The 19,465-nt window shown below is 40.1% G+C and overlaps 1 protein-coding gene across 8 annotated transcripts in view; it reads left to right on the top strand.

The window, feature by feature from the left end:
• Positions 1–19,465, top strand: part of KLF12 (KLF transcription factor 12) — a 240,667-nt gene that overhangs the window by 90,760 nt on the left and 130,442 nt on the right. For all 8 annotated transcript variants that reach the window (XM_063149434.1, XM_063149436.1, XM_063149438.1 and 5 more), the window contains one exon: positions 4,644–4,733. In XM_063149434.1, the coding sequence (XP_063005504.1) occupies positions 4,644–4,733 (90 nt within the window). The remainder of the gene's footprint in view (positions 1–4,643; positions 4,734–19,465) is intronic.

Below are 19,465 nucleotides of genomic sequence, written 5' to 3'. Positions count from 1 at the left end.
AATTAATTTTCCCCAAATGAAGTCCATTTTGCCTGTGTCAGTACCCTATAAGTGATTTTCTTGTCATTATCTCGTCTCCTGAGCTTTTCTATATACTGTTCTTCCCTTGTGCTGTTGAGGGAGAGGAGGAATGCAGCAGTGGCTTGGATGCGTATAGCCATGTGGTAGATGCCTAAGGTCAAGCCCACCAGAGTTTTGAAAACTGAATTGTCAGCTGAACCTTTCAGGTCACCATGGGAAAAAGCAGAACCATCAGTGTCTCTGTCTTACCAGTGTGCAGCTCTGTTCACACTTCAGTGAGAACTAAGTTCTCTTCAGTGAGGAGAGTGAGACTAAGCCTTTCGTTAGTTGCAGCAGTATCAAGCATCATCTGCCTTGCCTCTATATTGCTTGTTTGTTCAGGAGTGGAACAAGACAAGGAGACTTTCTTTCACAGGAATGTAAATGTTTGTCAATCCACGCAGGAAATGTGAGGTTTGAGTTCTGGGTGCTCTGAAGCCCAAGCTCAGTGCTTGCTTTTTGGGGTTACCAGGAGTAGGGCTTTAGTACTGAGCAGCTAGTTGTGAAAATCTTGGAGAGGGAGAAAAAACTGTGATATGGGGTGGGGATATCTGGTTTCTGTCATCTTATGCTTAGAAGAAATTATAAAGGGGGTTTCAGGGTGTCTTTGGTGGTGTCTCAGAACAGGAGGTCTGTTGTGGCATCAGATACTCTCTGGTTGTTAAAAGTTTGCAGTGTGTCCCAAAGTGAAAAACTTGCCTACAAAACCTTAGCACTTCTTATGAATGGCAAATATCATAATATTGCAATTTATTATTAAATAAACACTACAGGATGCTGAGGGAGTTTGCGTCAGGATGAAATAATGAGATTTTAGGGGATTTTTTGTTCCTATAAAGTAGTGAAAGATAATTTGATTAAAAGTTGCAATGGAAAGCTATCTTCATGAAGAAAATGCCAGTGATGGCTGTGGAGGTGATGAAAATTCAGGCTTTTTAGTAGTGGGAGAGTCTGGTACTGCCACAGCTTCGCAGAAGAGCTTGTAAGCTTGAAAACTTACCTGTCTTGTGTGACAACTGCTCTAGTAGCAGTTGCCCATACAGACCTGGGTATGATTTGTGTTTTTAATTAATATTTCAAGGGAATAAGTGTCCAAAAGTGATTAGTGGCAGGTTCCAGTGGATGGCACTGAGAAAGAGAGCATTATCTCTTTTAGGATGAGTTACTCATCTGAGAGAACAGATGTTTTGGTAAGGTCATGCAGTGTTTGGCTTGATTGTCTGCCTGGTTGAGGACCTACATCTGCTGTGCATTTTACAAAGGTGGTAAAGGAGTCCACCAGGAGGGTTCAGGTGGGAGACTAGAAAAGGAAGGACTGTCACACAAATTAAGGTACCCTTCACCTGAGTGATTTTGGGGGCTGGAATTTAGCTACCACAGTTAATGAAGAAAATGAGTTTGTCTGAATAATGCATTGGCTCAATACATCACGTCACCTATCTCTGCCGGTGGGTCTCATGAGTGTCATCAGCTAATGTGGGCACTGGAGCAGCCTGGCCTCACTCTGCTGTGGATGCTCCATCTGCTTGCCTGACCTTGAAGGCTCCTGGAAGAGCTCAATTCATATCTCCAGCCCCAGTGGGAGTAACTCAAGCCCCTTTGCCTTAAGTGACAGCCCACTCTGCGCAAACTTCAGCAATTGTACCTGGCTTGCTGCATGGCTTTGAACATACTGTGGTGCAAGCACTGGTTATGGCAGGAGAGCACTGTTTGGAAGGATCAGCTCTCTGGGTGACTTTGGGCTGATTGTGTTGTCCCTGTGATCACACACAGACTGGATCTTCTCGGCAGGGGCCTCTCAGGATGTGTCACACAACATACTTCTAGTTATAAGTGCAGAAGAGATCAGATAGTTTGGAAATAATTTACTCCTGTGATTATTGCTCCTGTGAATTATAAATTACCCGAAAGGCAGAGCAGTTTGCAGCCAGAGTATTTGCGTATTTGCTCTTTAGATCAGCACTCGAAAGGCTCCTTTTAAGAAATAAGATTTTTGGAGAACAAAAGGAGAGGAGAACACGATGAAAATTTAGTTAAATGTAAATGTGTTAAATGGTACATGAACTAGTCAGGTTTTCATGATTTATCAGTTTTAAACTTCAAAGGCTCTGTTTAGCTTGCATTTTTAAAACTAATGAGTTTATCACAGCCAGTGGGGAAAAAATGGTTCAAGTATATCAGCTGTAAATTGGTACAAAGCACTAAAAGGGACATTAGCCTCTAATCAGATTCTAACAGTTCATTAAACCTGCCTTTCCTCCGTGGCACTTTGTCTTCCCCCCTCCTTCTGCCTGTGCCTCCTGTGTAAGCCAGCCTCGTCCCTTTGCTCAGGCGGGTAGAACTTCCTCAGGGACACGGTGCAGCATCAGCTCATCCTTCTTTGTCTGTGAGCTAAAGAGCCTAAGGGGTGTTTGATGATGGTGTGTTCCTGATCCTGCTGTAAAATTCAACTGTGCTGCCTATAAATCAAGAAAGCAGAGGGACCTCTCAACTTGCAAAATAGGCACTGGGGGAGCCAGGAATGCCACACTGGCTTCTGCTCTTTATCCACCTCAAACCACAGCCAAACTGATGGGGCTCAGTGACACCTGAGATCTGCTGCTAATAAGTAAACAGTGCAGGGCCCTTGTTGGGGAGAAAGATGTAAAGCCAGGCACAATTTCATCCAGCTACTTTGTGGCATCAGAGACCCTTCCTGTGTTTTTTTCCACCTTGTGCCTCAAACACTGAATAAAGATCAAGGTGCACAAAATAATTTGCTCAGCAAACATAGGAAGAACTTGTTTTTCTTCCCCTTCTTGTTGTGTCAGCTTTTAAAAGTACAGTAGATGCACAGCAGCACCATAGCATGGAGTGAGACATCTCAATAGCTTGACTGGTTTCCATTCTCACATGTTTGAATGCACAGGTGTCCTGCTGAAAATTAGTTGTTCAATCTGAAATTTTATAACTCTAAGCCCTTAGAGCTTTTTGTCAATGATCTAAATCTACTTTTAAAGGAAAGAAGTAGAGATGGCACTTGCTTATCTGCTTCACCATCAAGCTTCTTCCAGTCCTGTAGTAGGTAACCACAGCTCTGGGTGCTAAAATACACAGGTCTTAAAGTGAGGGTGACAGGGATTTTAAGCAGATAATTTGTTCTGCTTTTGGCAGCATGTTGGGCATATCAGTTTCCTTTTTCAGCATGTTCTTTAAATTACAATAAAGGAGTATGCAAAAAATGAGCAGTTTCTGCAGTATTTATATCCTGGAAAGTGGAGGTCCTGGGATGAGATCTGTCAATTGGAAAAAAGAAACTGTTTAGAGTAGTTTAAGGTTTTAATATGTGCCTTTGGAAGCTCCATTCCGATAGACCATTTTCCTTAAACTTCCACTGAAGCAACCATGATAAGGAACAGGGCTATGAATACATTCCTTACGAATAATGGCACCATGCAGTGCTGAATGGATCTGCTGCCTGTGAAACTCAGCAAAAATGTGGTTTTTTTCCATTCTCATGCAGTTAGAGGACTATGAGGTACCAGAGCAGAGGTGAGTTTCCAGTCTAGAGTCTTCCAGACAGGGCTGCAGATTAATAATAATAACTGACTGTGAATGAGTCACTTGCAGGTGACGTGTGCTCCAGTTATATTGTTTGAAAAATGGGTGTGATGTCTCCAGATTTCTGTAGCACTGACCAAGGTGTCTGCTCACATTCTAGCTTGAAGGATAAAATGATTTTTATTCTCTCCATGTTATCCAGACTAAATGGCAGCTGAAGACACTTGCTTTCAAACACCAGCCTTGAGCCTTGGCTGGAGTAGAAAATTGATTCAGGTTGAGGTGCTGTTTGAATTGAAGGCACATGAGGATTGTTTTGTATGTCCTCATAAACTGCTCCGGTAACAGCAGGAATGTTGATTCAGAGAACCACAGTTCTGCAAATCTTTTTCAGCTTGAAGCTCTCAGCATATAGTGCCCATAACTACATGGACAGTGCATATTTTTAACTTGCTTTCTTATCTCTCTCAGAGATAATTTCTTTTGTCTCAGAGGTGTGTAAAGATTTTCATTAGCAAATGCTGATCACTTTATAAGACAATGGTAAGAAATTTGAGCAATTGTGTATTAATTTGTAATGTGTGTGGGTACAGGCCTTCACTGTAACTTCTCTCCATAAAAGCTTTCTCTATCAGAAGTACAAGTGTTTTGACTGAAATCAGCTATATCTGAGCATACTGCCAAAACCTTCAAACTGTTTGACACCACTGCTTTCCTTTTCAGTTCTAAAGCAAGGAATTAATTAATATGCGTGTACCTCTGTAATTAATTTCAAATTACAAAATAGTAATTGGAGATGATTTTTCCTTGTTGCTTACGAAGACTTAGTTCTCTTTTAAGGATGACTGAAAGAGTGATTTACTGGTGTAGCAGAAGTAGTAACTTGGCAGCTACTCCTTGAAATTGCTATTGCATCCTCCTCGTTAACTTCATTTCCACTGAAAGAAACATACTTCTACAGTATTGTAGAACTTAAACCAGTGAATTGAAACAAGTGGTTTTTCCATAATTTTTTGATTAACCTTGTCCTTTTTTTGCCTTAGGACATCAGCGCCTTTGAGAACAGAATGTTAATGCTTGATGGGATGCCGGCAGTCAGAGTCAAAACAGAGCTGCTGGAATCTGAGCAAGGGGTAAGCAGAGGTTTGTGTGACCCCACTCTGGTAACCCTTCCCCAGCTTCTCTGTGGTTAGCTGTCCCTCCCATTTTCTTTTCTATGTTTTCCTTTATTTCTGCTCTTCTGGAACATATTTCCTTGGGACTTGTACTGCTGAGCATCTAGTCTGATCTGCTGGGAGCACAGAGCACAACTGTGCAGAACACTTACTAAAATCATCTGGGATGGCTAGGATGCTGTTGGTGTAATTTTACACTAATAAAAAACGGCGCAGTTTAATTTTAAGAAAAGGAAAAAAGAATAGATTTCAGTAAAGGAAACCACATGTCTGGGAAGTCCATGTATGTATGTATGTATGTATCTTTGCTGTTCTGCCTTCTTGGGATATTTGCCTTACTGCAATTGTTTAATCCTTTTTATGCTCGTCCTACTCCATTTTCTGTTTGTGGAAATGTGCTCTCTGTCTGGTGAAATGCACTTTTTTATTATTAAGATAAAGGACTAAAGCTGGTATCACATCAGCTGCTGGATGTGGTACAGATCATGAATTGGATTTTGATTTTTTATGCAGAACTTGGTGTTGGAGTGACAGCTTTTAGGAACATGGGAGGAGGGTATTTTCTTGGAAATGTGGTATCAATGATTGTAGGTTACAGCAAGGGTATCTGTTCAAGTTGATTTTTTTTAATCATGAAACTTTGTTTCCTTCTGCACATGGTATGTTATTCCAAATAGTCCAAGGCACTTTACTAACCTGAAGACAGATGCCTTCAACAAGCAGCCTAATAGAAGCAGCAATGCTATTGCCTTGTAGGAATGGACTTTTACCTAATTCTGTTACTTGGCTTTTCCCCTTTCTGCTATTTTTTCAGTTATTTAATTGAGAATTTGAATGATATAGAAAAGAGGGAATTAACTTTCAGGATAACTTAATTTGAAATACTTGCAAGGAAATACCGGTTTTTCAGGGTGTTTTTGAGGCTTTAAGTTTCAGAGGAAGAAAAAGGTTGGCATTTAATCGAGTTCTTGCTCACCTCTGTCTTCTTGAGAGCAAGAACCCTCAGAAATTACTCCAATATCAATGTAGTTTGTGGGAATGTAAAAATTGAACTATTGTGTGAGCTGAGATGATGAGAAGACAGATCCGTTCATTTTTAATACCCTCTGGATGCTTTGCATTATGTCTTTTTATGTAACAGAGATGTTTCTGTATAGTGTTCCGAAGACAAAGGTTCCATTGCCATTTGCCTTTGTTCAGTATAAAATGAATTCTGTGCATGATACATATTGCTGGGTCCTTTATGAAGAGTACTTCTTTAGCAAACTGTGAGTTGTTTCTGGAAGACCTGTTTGGTGTCTTAGGAACTGGAAGGAAATGAATAATCTATATATTTTTTTAATTTCCTTAGAGTTTTTAAATAAAATTTTATGGACTACTGTATAAGCAGAAAATTATGTCACTTTTTCCTCCAGTGACTGAGCTATTGGACAAAGAGCTTGTTTGATTTTGAATTTTATGCACTTTAGTACTAATTAAGTAGTGTCTGGTCAAGAGTCTCTGGCACCTTTATGATTCTTCATTAGGGAACAATCAATAAACACAAAATGAATTCTCCAGTTCACTGGCAGAGGAGCTGGCCGTTAGGATGGCAATTTTCCAGCAAACAGCTTAAAACTCTAAAGAGAGCTGGTTGAAACAGATGTTTGGCATGTACTTCGGAGACTGCTTTGAATGTAGACGTTGGTGTACATAACAGGGACAAGTGTTTGAAGGATGTGATTACCAAAATCAGCACGTGGAGCTATTTGGGAAGATGAATATCATAACTGGGAAACACGGAGTGGGAACTAAAGTGTGATCCAAGTAGTAGGAGTTAGAAATTGTGGTGTCTGTGTTGTGATAGCGCCCAAAGTCCCTAGATTTGCACCTCCATCACAGCATATGTGTCTACAGGGAGATGCAACTTCTTCTTGAAACTTTAGGAGCTAGGATGGCATTTTGAGTCTGCTGAGCATAATGGCCAAAGCTTCATCACTTAAGAGCTGAACACCAGACAAACTCTTCCAAAATTCAGAGGATAACATTTGGGTTTTTGCTGTTTTGGCTTGGTATCAGCTGTTGACTCTAGGTTTGCAAGGGCAAAAGTGAGACATGGGTTAAGGGTTATGTAAAAAAGGTTTCATCTGTGATTGGAGAATCATGAAGGCAAATATCAGTTGTGGAGGAGGAAAACCAACAGGGTCTGGAGCACCAGTAGGCCTTGACCAGGATGGTGAGCATTATCTATCAGACCAGAGAACACTGAGTTGTCATGCTTGCCCATGAGGCTTTAGGGTGTTATTGTCTTAGAAGTGCTTTCTAAGGACCACTTTGAGTTGTCGCCTGTTTAAGTCTGAGCCCATATTTCAAATAAACATCTTCTTAATTTTAAAGAATTTTTTTAAGGATACGTGCCTGTTCCTTGTAGGTATGTTGAATGCTTTTCTGCAGGACACATGAATATGTCATCCAGAAAAGGTGTTTTCTCTGTGGTTGTGCCTTGGATAACTCTACCTTGTGATTCATAGCTTCCAAGGTGGGCTTCACACACAGAACCTTGCTGGGGGATTTTGGGTGTTGTCTGGCCATTTATGAATGCAGGACTGTGTTGCACACCCAGCTGGTCCTCCCTTGACCTATTTACTAAAGAAATAGAAAATAACCCAGCTTAGAATTCTTGGTAAAGTGAAAAAGGATCATTCCAGTAACTGGACAACATGGAAGTAAAAAAAAACTCAGAAGGAGCATTCCTACCTGCAGCACCAAAATGAAAGTTTTTATAGAAACAACACCAGCTTTTAACCTTAAGTTACTTTTTCACTTACTTTTTGTGACATACGGTTGTGAAAAATGTGCCATGTGGCCATGCACATTTCATTCATAAGAAATTCATCTTCCCTGTACTGCTCTGGGCAACTTGGTCTTCACCAGGTTGTCTCTTGACTGTGTATGGTGGTAGCAGAAGTCATGCATGATGTAGATGAGAACCAGGACAGAGCACATACTAGCAAGGCAATCAATCCGTTATATTCCCTTGTTTCCTGTTTTAATTTGGAGACTTAAGTCCTTTTGCAAAAGAGGTTAAGTATAATATAAGATTCTTCTCTGCCATTTGTGCATGAGCCCCAAGATCTTTTAACTTTTGTGTTACGTGTTTTGTTTTGTTTCATGATTGCACTTTTGCTGTATTTGGGTGCTCTGTCCAAACTTGGTCTGATACCACTGAAAAGTTTTTTAAGTAGTTTTCTTAAAAAGTAGTCCCAGCCATTACACTGCACAAGTGTTTCTTATCTAGAGCAAGTGAAGGTGAATTTATAATGCAATACTACAGAAGGAATAAGCAAAAAAAGTGTAGTCCAGCTGAGATTTTAGGGTAGCCCTAGGAGAATGAAACGGTGTGAGGTACTCCTGGCTGCAAAGCAGCCCAGCCTCTAGCTGAGTCTGAAAGGAAATTGGAGCTGGCATTTCAGCTATGCCCCATGCACTAGGTCCTTGGAGCCTGTGACTGGAGAAGAGGTGAGCAGGACTCTGGAACTGCAGCCTGTGTTGGTGTAGCGAAGACAAACCTTTACCAGCCCTGGTTTAAGACACTGAGTTGAAGTTAGGTCATTGTGGGAGACTAGGGTTTAGGCAGTCTATAAGGAAGACATGCCTTTTGAGATAGGGATTACTAGTCAGATTTGGAACAAAGAGGTGTTTACAAGGGAAATAGATTTTTTTCTTTGCTTTGGAAAAACTTAAACCAGTTCTGCATTGTTTTATTGTCACCAATTTAGAGTAGATTAATGCTTTTTAGAAGGCCATCAGCATTAGCAAGAGCACATGCTTATTTTTCCAGTGAGCTACTGTCCTTAATTTTGCACAGGAGATTTAATGCAATCTCTTGTTTGAGGCTTCAGGAAGACACAGTGCTGCTTTAATTACTTTATCACAAATGAAAAAAAGACATTACATAAAAGATATCACATCGCCCTTTAACAAGGCTTCATTATTATCTCCCCTACTGTGGAACAGGAGCTAGCATTGCTAATAAATTGGGAGAATTACTTTAGAAATATGAATTTGCTTATCATTTAATATCCTCCAGTGACCTACAACTTTAGATCTTTTTGGCTGAAGTGAAATCTTTCTCAGTTACCAGCTTCAAAAAAGGACATGAAGAAGAAGGTGGTCCTTCTCCATGAGACTGAAGGTGGGGTACTTGAGCAGGAAAAAAAAAAATCTTCATTCTTTGTGCCAAAAACTATTCTGGGAGTAATACTTCTTATTGCAAAAATGTGTGGAAGCTGGATTAATGTATTGGTAATAAAGACTGGGCGGAGAATTTAATAGCTGATGGCTACTATTAAGAAGTTAGGGTGTATAGTGTTGACTGGCTTTAGTGTTGAGTCTGCTAGTCATTGCAGAATGTGGCCCAGTTTCTAAAAATTGGTAAATGTGTGCAACTTGATGTTCAGTTGCACTTTTTCAAGTATTTGCTGAGTTGGCCTGTAAGCTGTTGTTAAAAGGAGATATAAATGTGGGACTTAGATCCCACAATCAATCTTCAAATACAGAGAATGATGAACTGCTAATTTTCATCAGTCTTTTTGTTTCCAGATCTGCAGTCTCATCTGTTCCTTTGCCTACATTTTGTTCTCTCAAATCATCACTGGAGGATTATATATCTTACTCTGAAGTCTCCTCCTAATTCTTCTTGATCTGTCCTCATTCAAATCACTTATCATGACTGAATTATGAAAATAAATTATTAAAATGACAAAATTGGCTTTAATAAGCCAATATTGTTCCGTGTCTTTCATAGCCAGCCAAATTATCTTGTCTCATATCTGAAAAATGCCATCCATCTTTACGTTGTTCTATTCATAAACATGTTTTACCTCAGCCTGAGTAATACTGACATAAATCTATTATTTTTAAAGATTTCCAAAAATCACATTCAGTTGAGAATAGTCTCAGTAACAAAGCTTATTCCATGACTATATGGGGAACTGTTTTGCAGTGATTCATTCAGCTTGGGTACAGTCTTTGTATTGGTAGAAGAAAGAGCACTTCTGATATTTGCTTTTGTTGTTTGTGAGTTTCTTCTTCATTCAATTACTTAGTTGTTTTCTGAATTACTTAATGTTTAGCATGACTGATTTGGGGAAACATGTTGCATGTGGACAGTGCACATGTATCAATCTCTTCTGCAAAGAAAGCCCCTCTTTCTTTCTGTTGTTTCTCTTCATCTTGCAGTTGGCATCACTCAAGGAGTTAAGAGGTGTTAGAACCTCTGGTTCAATTCATTGGTTGCTTTACAGTGCCACAAATGTAGAGCAGTCTTCAGAAAGAGGTCAAGATTTGACTCCAGATGCAGTAAGGACCTAACCTACAGGGCAGGATGCAAAGCCCTGTGAGAGGTACCTAAGGAGGTGCACTGTATTTCCTGAGCACAGCTGAAGGTTGTGCTTGCAGCCCAGAAGGGTGCAGGTCACATCCCAGAAGGGTTATGTCACTTGGATTTATTAGGTCAAATCAAGCATCACAAGCTGATGAGTACTGTTTCTTGTTGAGTGGAAGCTTGCATGACAAAAAAAGGTAGCCAACTCCTACATCTTTGCTGTCATCCTGGCATTCTTGCTCGATCTATTGCCAGTGACTCAATGGCATTGGGGAATGTAGGGTCAACTGATCACTGGTCCAAGAAAAACCTACCCAAAGGAGGAAGGGAATGGTGTTGTATGTCCTGCAAGTCATACTTCCATGTGAAGTCATGGATATCCTCTATTAAATGGAGATGGGGAGAGTGGGAAAAAGATCCTGGGTGCTCCTTTTTGATTGAACTGGTGACCTGTATCTGGAACTGCATCCTGAGACATTTTTACTACTTCTGGGACCCCAGCTGCCCACTTCTGACATGTTTCTGCAGTGCTGCATTATCAAACACTTTTTAGTGTTTCATGTTTCTGATTCCTTTTGAAGTCAGCTCATGTGCAGGGAGCCAAGGTGTTTTTTCATGGATGTTGGTGTGGTTGTTTTTTTGTTTTTTCTCTCCAGGAATCAGACCCAAAAATGCAATAGGAAAGTAATAGATTTAAGACTAACAGGAAATGATAGCTCAACCAGCTCAGCACACTTGCCAGGCAGACTTTTTGCCAAGTTAACCAAGACTGCAGACTAAAAATGCAGGTGGGGTTGTAAGATGCATGATGCTGTCTGAAATTCACACTAAGTGAAGTATCCCAGATCCTCTGAGACTTAATTTACTGACCATTGTCTGCCGTTGCTTTCCTTTCCTAGGCAGCTAAGCTGGCTGTTACAGAGCACAGCAGGGAATGTGCTCCTTACTCTGTCTGGTAGTGTTTGTTGTGTGTATGGTAGGAACGGGGATTTTCACTTGTGGGTGAAAACTTAATTGTGTGAGGCATTGTACTGATAAAGGGTGGTCCCAGGGTATCTAGGTTTAATTAATCAGAAGTTTAGACAGTCTTTTAATGGTGTTCTTTAGATATGAGTGGCTGTGCTTATTAGGAATTCAGCAGCAAGTGTAAAGGAGTGAAGCAGAGGAAGATCTCTGCTCCAAAGAGTGTATGTTTAGCCAACAGTGCCATGCCCAAGAAATTTCCTATGTCTATAGTAATAGAAGGGAAGCAATAATATGGTTTCAATTACAAGAAATTTAGATTTTTTATGAAGAACCATTCAATTTGTCTGCCAAGACTGGAGAAAGTTTCATAGACAATGTGGGATGTTACCCAGAAACTAACATAGCTTAATATTGTTACAGTTCCATAGCAAAAACACAGTTACAGAATATATCATGTTAGATACATAAATTGATATGTTTTCTGTGCTTGTATGGATTAGAAAAGTAAGGTTGCCTTTGAGAGAAGAAAAGTTGACCCTTTGATTGGAGTGTAGTGCTGAAGTTCATTGCAGTATTACAGTTTGGTTGCCTTCTATCCCCAGTCAGCTATTTTGTGAGCTCACCTTCGAGCCAGTCTGCTTTTTTGGTGATGTATGACCTCTCAGCTTGCACTGCTACTGGACCTTATGATGGGAATCTCCTGAAAAATTCATTCAGCTGAGAAACTGGGAATGAAGAAAAACAAGCATGATATACACAAGCTGTATGTCTGTGGTTACTGTGAATTCCTGAATCTACATGTTTGGTTAAAAATAGATTCTTTTTTCAAGATGTGAAAGGTCAACATTTCCATTACTGCACTAAAGAAGTCATTGAAAATGGTTTAAAAAAAAAAAAACCAAAACCATCCACATATCTACAATTAATGTAATTATAGATATGATATCTCAAGGTCCTGTGACACTTGTGTGTGCTCCATTTCTTTCTCTTTGGGGACTCCAATATTGACAATTTAGCTGTAATTGTGATTGAACTTGGAATCATAGTTGAGAAACCAGTGAGGTACAGATTTTTGCTTCTATGCATTTTTCCAGAAGAGTATTAACACTTAGTCATGGGTACTCAGAGCATGCCATATATCAGCTGGTATACAGCACTGTATTCTAAAATCCTGTTGCACCTCTACTTGAAACTCATCACAGGTCTGTGTTGTTTCACGTCACAGTGCAGTGGAATTCTAAGATACAGCAATGAGCATTTTAGACTTCATGTGTCAAACTATTATTGGCATATAAAAAGCAGTTACTCTTCTTGTCTGGTCACTCGCCTGGTTGGGCATCTGAAGTTTAATTCAGACTGCAATGGCAGTGAAATTCAATAGGTTGTAAGTGTACATAACCCCTCTGTTCATATTAGGAAACTAAAGAAGGTGAGTTAGGTAATCCTGCTTTTCTTAAAAGAAAGCTACCTTGAATTACCTCTTGTTTACCTCTGTCTATGATTATATATATGCAAGGATAGTGCAGGCCTGCTGATGTGTGCTCTGGACCACAAAAATTAGCTCTTGATTAAAAACGTTTTCCATTGTAACATCTCTCTAAAATAATTGTTGTTCACAAAATCTTTAAGTTATTTAGCAAGGAGAAAATTTGTCATTAGGTTTCATTTTGTTCTACTCACAGATGAGTGAGTAATGGAATTTTTTTGTTTGTTTTAGTGCTCATTAGAGTAGCCAGTTCATTATGACAGTCTATATTTTGCTCACTATAGCACATTGGTTTGTTCAAAGTAGAAATGAGATGGGAGTGAGTGGGCTCTAGTCCTTTCCCTTTGACTTCAGTAAAATGAAATAATCTCTCTTCATGGCTCTCAGTTTGGTAATTGCTATACTCTATTTCTTCAAGGACTCTTGAAGTGAGAAGTATTGTGTAAGTGTGCATTGTTACTATATTATATAGTGGTTAGCCTGAGAAAAATAAGCATAAGCCAATATAACTCAATAATTTACAATATCACGAACACTTCAGCATCATGAGACAAATGCCATTATGTTATGAAAGTACCAAAATTATTTTAATCCTTGCTGTTCATTATGAGAAAGGATTACTTCTACTTTTGTCTTGTTCATTGATGTTTTGTTAGCTTTTCTTTTCTCTTGGAGGTTGTACTCTTTTTGATGTATATTTTACTCTTGTTCTGTATCCTGCTGGGGAAGTACTGAAAGAGCTGTATATATTTTTTAGCATCATTGGCTTTTTTCCTTATTTCTCCCTGTGGAGATGAGTCCTTACATAAATTACTGTAAGGTTTCTGTTTTCTTTAATTTTTTGTTGGTTTGCTTATTTTGAGGGTTTTTTGGTTTTTTTGCTTTTTGTTTTTAAATTCTCTTCACAATCTCCTCACTCTCTCCTCTCCCCACCCCCATCCTATTTCATATTGTGAGGATGAGTATTATTTATTTAGGCGGGCATCTGCTTTCAGACATCCTTTTACAGATGTTGTTATTGCTTGGTTTCATCACTTAAACATACCAGGAAACCATAGGAATTGAAGGCAGAAAAATCCAGCAGCAACCAAAGGTGGTGTTTGTCTTCTCCTGCTGGCACAGGCCTCTGCTCATGCTTCCCATTGCCCAAGGATGGAGCCCAGGCAGACAAATATGGTAACACCCAGCTCATTGGGGCAGGCAGGGAACAAGAGGATGAAGTGGAGGTGATCAGCCCAGGCAAGGCTTGTTCAGGGAAAGGATTGCGTTAGATTAGCCCACTCAGCCCTGTCTCTTCCAAATTGCTTCCATTCCCCCGGTGCCTGGAGGGAACACCAACCATGCAGATGTCACATGCACCCTGCCTCCTTTGCCTCTCTTGATGTTTGTAGCTTGTTTCCTACTTTCATGATATACACTAGGGATTGATACTGATGCTGAGACTCTGACTTTGATCTTCCTCTCTGATGCTCTGTGTGGAACTTATGTCATTGCAGTGAGGGAGTTACTGGAATTTCTGTAGCAGTCATATCAGTTTGTCCTTGGAAGACAGCAGCATCACCCTCTCCTGTCTGGGTTACAGATATGCTTGATTATGTTTTCAATATCGCAGGTGCCCTTCCATGACATTTTCCACTTTCCTTGATAGCTTTTTGCCAATTTTCAACACCTTTCACATGTGGTAGAGGAAGGTGCTGCAAGGATATCAGCGAGCTGTCCCCTGTTTCAGCCACGAACCCACATTCTCCTTGTTCATCCTTGTATTGCTGATGTAATGGTAGAAGTTCTTGTTGCCTTTGATATTCCCTGCAAGTCTGAACTCCAGCTGGGCTTTGGCTTTCCCAACGCTACCCATGTGTTCCTGTGTGATATTTGTGTGTTCATTCTTTTCTTGCTCCTCCTGCTATGCTGCCTTTTTGTATTGGAGCCACTTCATGTGTTTCATGTCTCCCAAACTGGTGTCCTAATGCTTCTTGCTTTTCTGAGTGGTTACATATAGTAGTGTTCTACTTTGATCTCCTTAAACCTTCTAGTATTCCTGTGCTGTTTGAACCTTTTAGAGATGTCTCGCATGAGATCCCACATAATTCCCTGACACTTCTACTCTCCTCTAGTTGAGAGTCTAGATTGACCCGGACTGAGTGTTTGTTAGTACCATTCTTTCTTCACTCTCCTCTAAAACTCCATTGCTTGGAGGTCATCACACCCACTAATTACCACAGCTCCACTTATTCTTTTTTCCACAGTGGTCATTTTGGTTTTGTCCATATGGGATGTTATGAGAATGCAGCAGTGATCACAGTGAACCTGATGAGAGGTTCTTTTTACACATACAATGGCAGCTGTTATCATGTACCTCCAGAAAGCCCAGGCAAAAAGCAAGCCTACAGCAGCAATGCCGTGGTGCACCCTCCTGTACCTGTCAGTGTGCAGCTGGGAACCACATGAGCAGAAGGTGGTGTTTAGTATTGCAAGTTTTCACTGCTCTTTGAGCTCCATGGAGATTCTCCCGCTAACCAGAGGCTGTGGTGTAGGTTTTGACGTGTAAATGTTGTCGTGCACCAGCCTTACTGCCATCCTTAGACTGCAGTAGGAGCTTAAGATGTAGTGCCATAAACAGTGGTGGCAATGAGAGCATTTACTGTGACACTCTTGATTTATTTTCCCATTATTTATAGTAGAACAGAGCTGTGGATTTCTGGGGAGTACATATGATGAGGTGTCTGGGGAGGACAGAAGCTATGCTTTTGAGAACAAAAGACTTTAGTTTTTCTTCCTTCAGCTGCTGGGTATTGTGGAACAATGCTCTGTGAAAACTTCATGGTACTATAAAACTTATGTTTAATAGAGTACTTAGGGCTTTGATACTGATGTGTTGTTCTGTTGTTGAGTAACAACCAGTAAAAAGTAGTAATGTTTTTGACAGCTGTCAACAAAAAAAAAAAAGTCCCCTGTGGAAGTAGAAGTGGTCTGGTCCATGATTTATATGGCAGAACAGCAGTTTGGAGGCTCCTGTCCACTGTTTACTCCTCTGAGGTTGTGCCAGTGCAGAGATGTGCTCTAAGCTAGGGGGAAAAAAAAGTAAAAAACTGAAACACCTTTAAGAGTTTTCCGTCTCTAAATTCAGGTTATTTTACAGATCCAAGTTAAGGTGTAGGTATAGACTGATTGTTAAGATTTGCAACATCCATAGTTCTGTGTGATCTGCAGGTTAAAACATGCTGTGCAAACATGGTGCAGAAAACATTATTGATTTTCATTATAGAAAACTTGTGAAATAGAATAGAGAAATAGAAGCCAAAACAGTCTCGTTGTCTTCTGAATAATATTCATTTTACAGAATAAGCTAAAAATATCAAGTGAAAAGGTAAATATTATTTATGTCTGGTCTTGGAAAACAGTTTATACTTTGGTTTATTGAAGCTTGAGTTTCTTTCCTTTGTTGCTGTACATGTTAGTTTTCATGAATGGATTTAGACTGAATTAATTGAAATATGTTTTTCACTGAATAACCATTCATAGTATTGATGAGATAAGGAGTCAGTTTAAGACAACATAAAATAAGTATGTACATTAGTATTGAATACTCAAGTATTAATTTATTCTTAGGTTAAATTCCATAAATACTTCTAGTCTAAAAAGAGGTTGTCTTGAGTTTCATAACAGTTTTACTGTGTAGATTGTGACCTTACTGTTTTCAGAAAGAAGAACAAGTATTTCTTAAAGGCTAAACAGTAAAATAACTGATTGCTCTAGAAATTTGGTAGCTTTAAATGGATTGTGGAGAGACACTTGGAGCTTCTTTTGAATTGGTATTTGCAAGTTTGTCTGCAAACCCCAAGCTGAAAAGGAACAAAACGATGCTCAAAGTATCATAGAGTCATTAAGGTTGGAAAAGATCTCCATGGTCAAATCCAGTCTTTGACCTCATACCACCAAGTGCACTAAACCATTTCTCAAGGTGCCACGTTTACTTGTTTTTTGAACAGTTCCAGGAATGGTGACTCCACCACTTCCCTGGGGATCCTGTCCCAGTGCTTAATCAGTTTCAGTGAACAATTTTGTCCTGATATTCAACCTGATGAAGTAAATCCAGATCACACATGCAGAGTATGAATTATCTGGTGTGCATGCTGTGGGCTTGTTTTTGAAAGATACTGAATATTAAGCATTCAGCAGAGAATGTAAGTATCTGCTTGACTTTTAAGAACTGGAGGAGATCTGTTACTTACTCATGACACTGACTCAGGGCCAGGGTGTACCATGCAGGAACCTTGAATCTATAAAAACTGCTACCATAACCTCTAGAAGTCTTTAACAGTCTTTAAAGTAATTGGAATAAATCAATTGGAATAAATGTCCTTGCATTTTCAGGCAGAGTAATGCATGACATGTTAGGTAATATGTTAGTAACATGATTCTTGTTCTTAGATTTGTTTAAACCCTGCTGTTAAGCTAATATGCAGTTCATCCACAACAAGGAAAGTTTTTGTGAAGTAGTGAACTTTAAATATTCTTTGTGGACTGATTTTATTCATATCAAATGCTGGGATGAAGTGTATATGAGAGGGTTTATTGTTGATTATGTACCCTGATTTTTTAATATGTTCATTGCCTTCACTCAAATGATTCCTAAAACCATATAACCTCTAAAAAGAAAAATGTTTTTATTGTTATCCATCAGTTAGTGGTGAGTAGAAATTACATCAGCAAATGTAGTTGGAGTGCATCCTCTGTTAAGCTAGCTTTCTGTTTAAAAATTCCATAATAACGTTACATGAATTTGCCTTACTCATTTTAAAATAAGGGAAAATATCTTTTACCATCTAAAAGATGAATGACGTAGGTCAGTAACTTAGCCATGACCATGTCTCTGGTGTGTTTAGGAGTTGCTGTTTACATTGAGTGTGTTCCTGAACTGCAGCTCCTCTACATAATGTCATTGCCAGAGAACACAATGACTGTGCACACCCATGGGTGCCAGATGCAATTTAAATAAAAGCCCGTGTGAAGGAGTGTGGTATAGAGGGTAATGGCATGAAAGGGTAATGGCATGAAAGGGTGAAGAGGGATCAGTGAAGCTCTCAGTCCTTGGGAACTGAAAGTAGGCAGAGGGATAGAAATTCGTGGTGGGAATAAGTTGCCATGCCAACCAAGTAATTTCTCTAACAGGAGGAAACTGGTAATGAATAACTGCTGAGTGGGAACTTTAAGAGAAAAACATGCTCTGTGGAAAACCAAAAGGTTACATTTTTGATAATCGACCTTCACCATTCCCCCTATGAAATTCTGCACTGGCAATCTGTCTGTCGGAGCTTCCTGCTGTCCTGTACCAGACCCTGCTGTGCCCATCTGCTAATCTGGGAAGTGTCTGCCTGCGGTGTGGTGATGGGTACCAGTCCTGAGCCCCTGCTGCAGGCTGACCCGAGCCCTTTGTGAATCATTTCTCAAGCAGCTGTGAAAGCCAGATGTGGGTTTCACCAGTCTGTCTCCCTTAGTAGCTGTTTTGGGTATTCGCTTAAATCATTGACTAGCATATTTACTTTTTGTCTTCCCTGTTTCTTCTAATACAATGTGAAAACTCTGCAGAGAACTGACATCTTTAAAAAATACTTCTTTCTAAACCCTGATAAGCCATGTGTTCTGGAACTCGGACATGTGTTGTTCATGTTTTGTCTGTAGCTCTTTATAGCCTTCTGATTTTATAAAAGGAGGAACAAAAAAAGACATTGAAACTTTATCTAAAATGTTGGTTTTTCCTTTTGTTTGTCTTGAGTTGTTGCAGGAGGATTTAGTAGTGCAAGGCACTTGCAATGCTTTGCCTCCAGTGCCCTTAAAGCAGAGTTCAGCTTGTGCTGTGGTCTGTGTTTGGGTGAGTACTCCCACTGTGACGGTTTGTGTTCTTAGGGTGGTGTGAGCCACCTCTGGGATCAGGAGGAGCCAGACATGTGAGTAAGGACTGTCTGGATAAATTTGCTCCTGCTGAGATCTGAGCTGCTGCAGCTAGGCTGCTGCTGGTCTCTGGCATGGCCAGGTATCATGGAATCATAGCATGGTTTGGGTTGGAAGGGACCTTAAAGACCCCTAAAAAGCCTCAAAGGTTCCTCAAAGCCTTGTGCAACATGGCCTGGGACAGGTAGCTGTGCTGTCCACCTTGTGTGGATGGCTTGTGCTTCTCTGCTGCCTTCTCTCAATTCCCTTCTCCTTCTGTTGCATACGCACAAACCTCCACTTTCTGTGCTTTTTTTTTCAAGTTATGACCTCTGCTTTTTTGGGCAGGATGCAAGGACGGCTTACCAGCCTTAACAAGATTTAATACTCCTTGTAGTAGTAGTCTTACTATTAGATGTAGTGAAAGCTAGGTCAGACATTTGAGGAAGTTGTCCCATTCCTTTGTTCTTCCCACTTCTTTTCTTCCCCAACCCCTCAGCTGCCATCCCTGAACTGATGCTGGTGTAACTGCAGGATTGCTCAGTGAGCCAGTTCAGCCTGACAATCTGACATAAAAGTAGCTTGGAGGGAGGGGGTGAAAAACCCAACAAAATTTTGGCTTTCTTAGGAGTCAGGCAAATGCCAAAGTAGTCTCAAAGCAGAAGGAATGTGCGGGGAAGGGGAAGAGTGACAACACATGCTTGGATATGTGCTACCCTAATTCATGGCTCGTGCTCTTAGTCATGCCATGTGGATGAAATGCTGTTAGGGCTTTGCTTTTGAAGTTTGCAGGTGCTAAGTGACTGAACAAGGAAGGCATTTTGACTCCAGCAAAAGACAGCTAAGTGACACTGCATGAAAGAATGGAGCTGCCTGACAGCACAGCCTGTGCTTATTAGGGTGATACGGAGATTTCCTTACAGTTCTGTTTTTCTCATGGAA

This window comes from Melospiza melodia, chromosome 2, assembly GCF_035770615.1.
Source record: "Melospiza melodia melodia isolate bMelMel2 chromosome 2, bMelMel2.pri, whole genome shotgun sequence".
In the NCBI taxonomy this organism is placed as follows: Eukaryota; Metazoa; Chordata; class Aves; order Passeriformes; family Passerellidae; genus Melospiza; species Melospiza melodia.
This window is presented reverse-complemented; position numbering and strand designations above follow the sequence as displayed.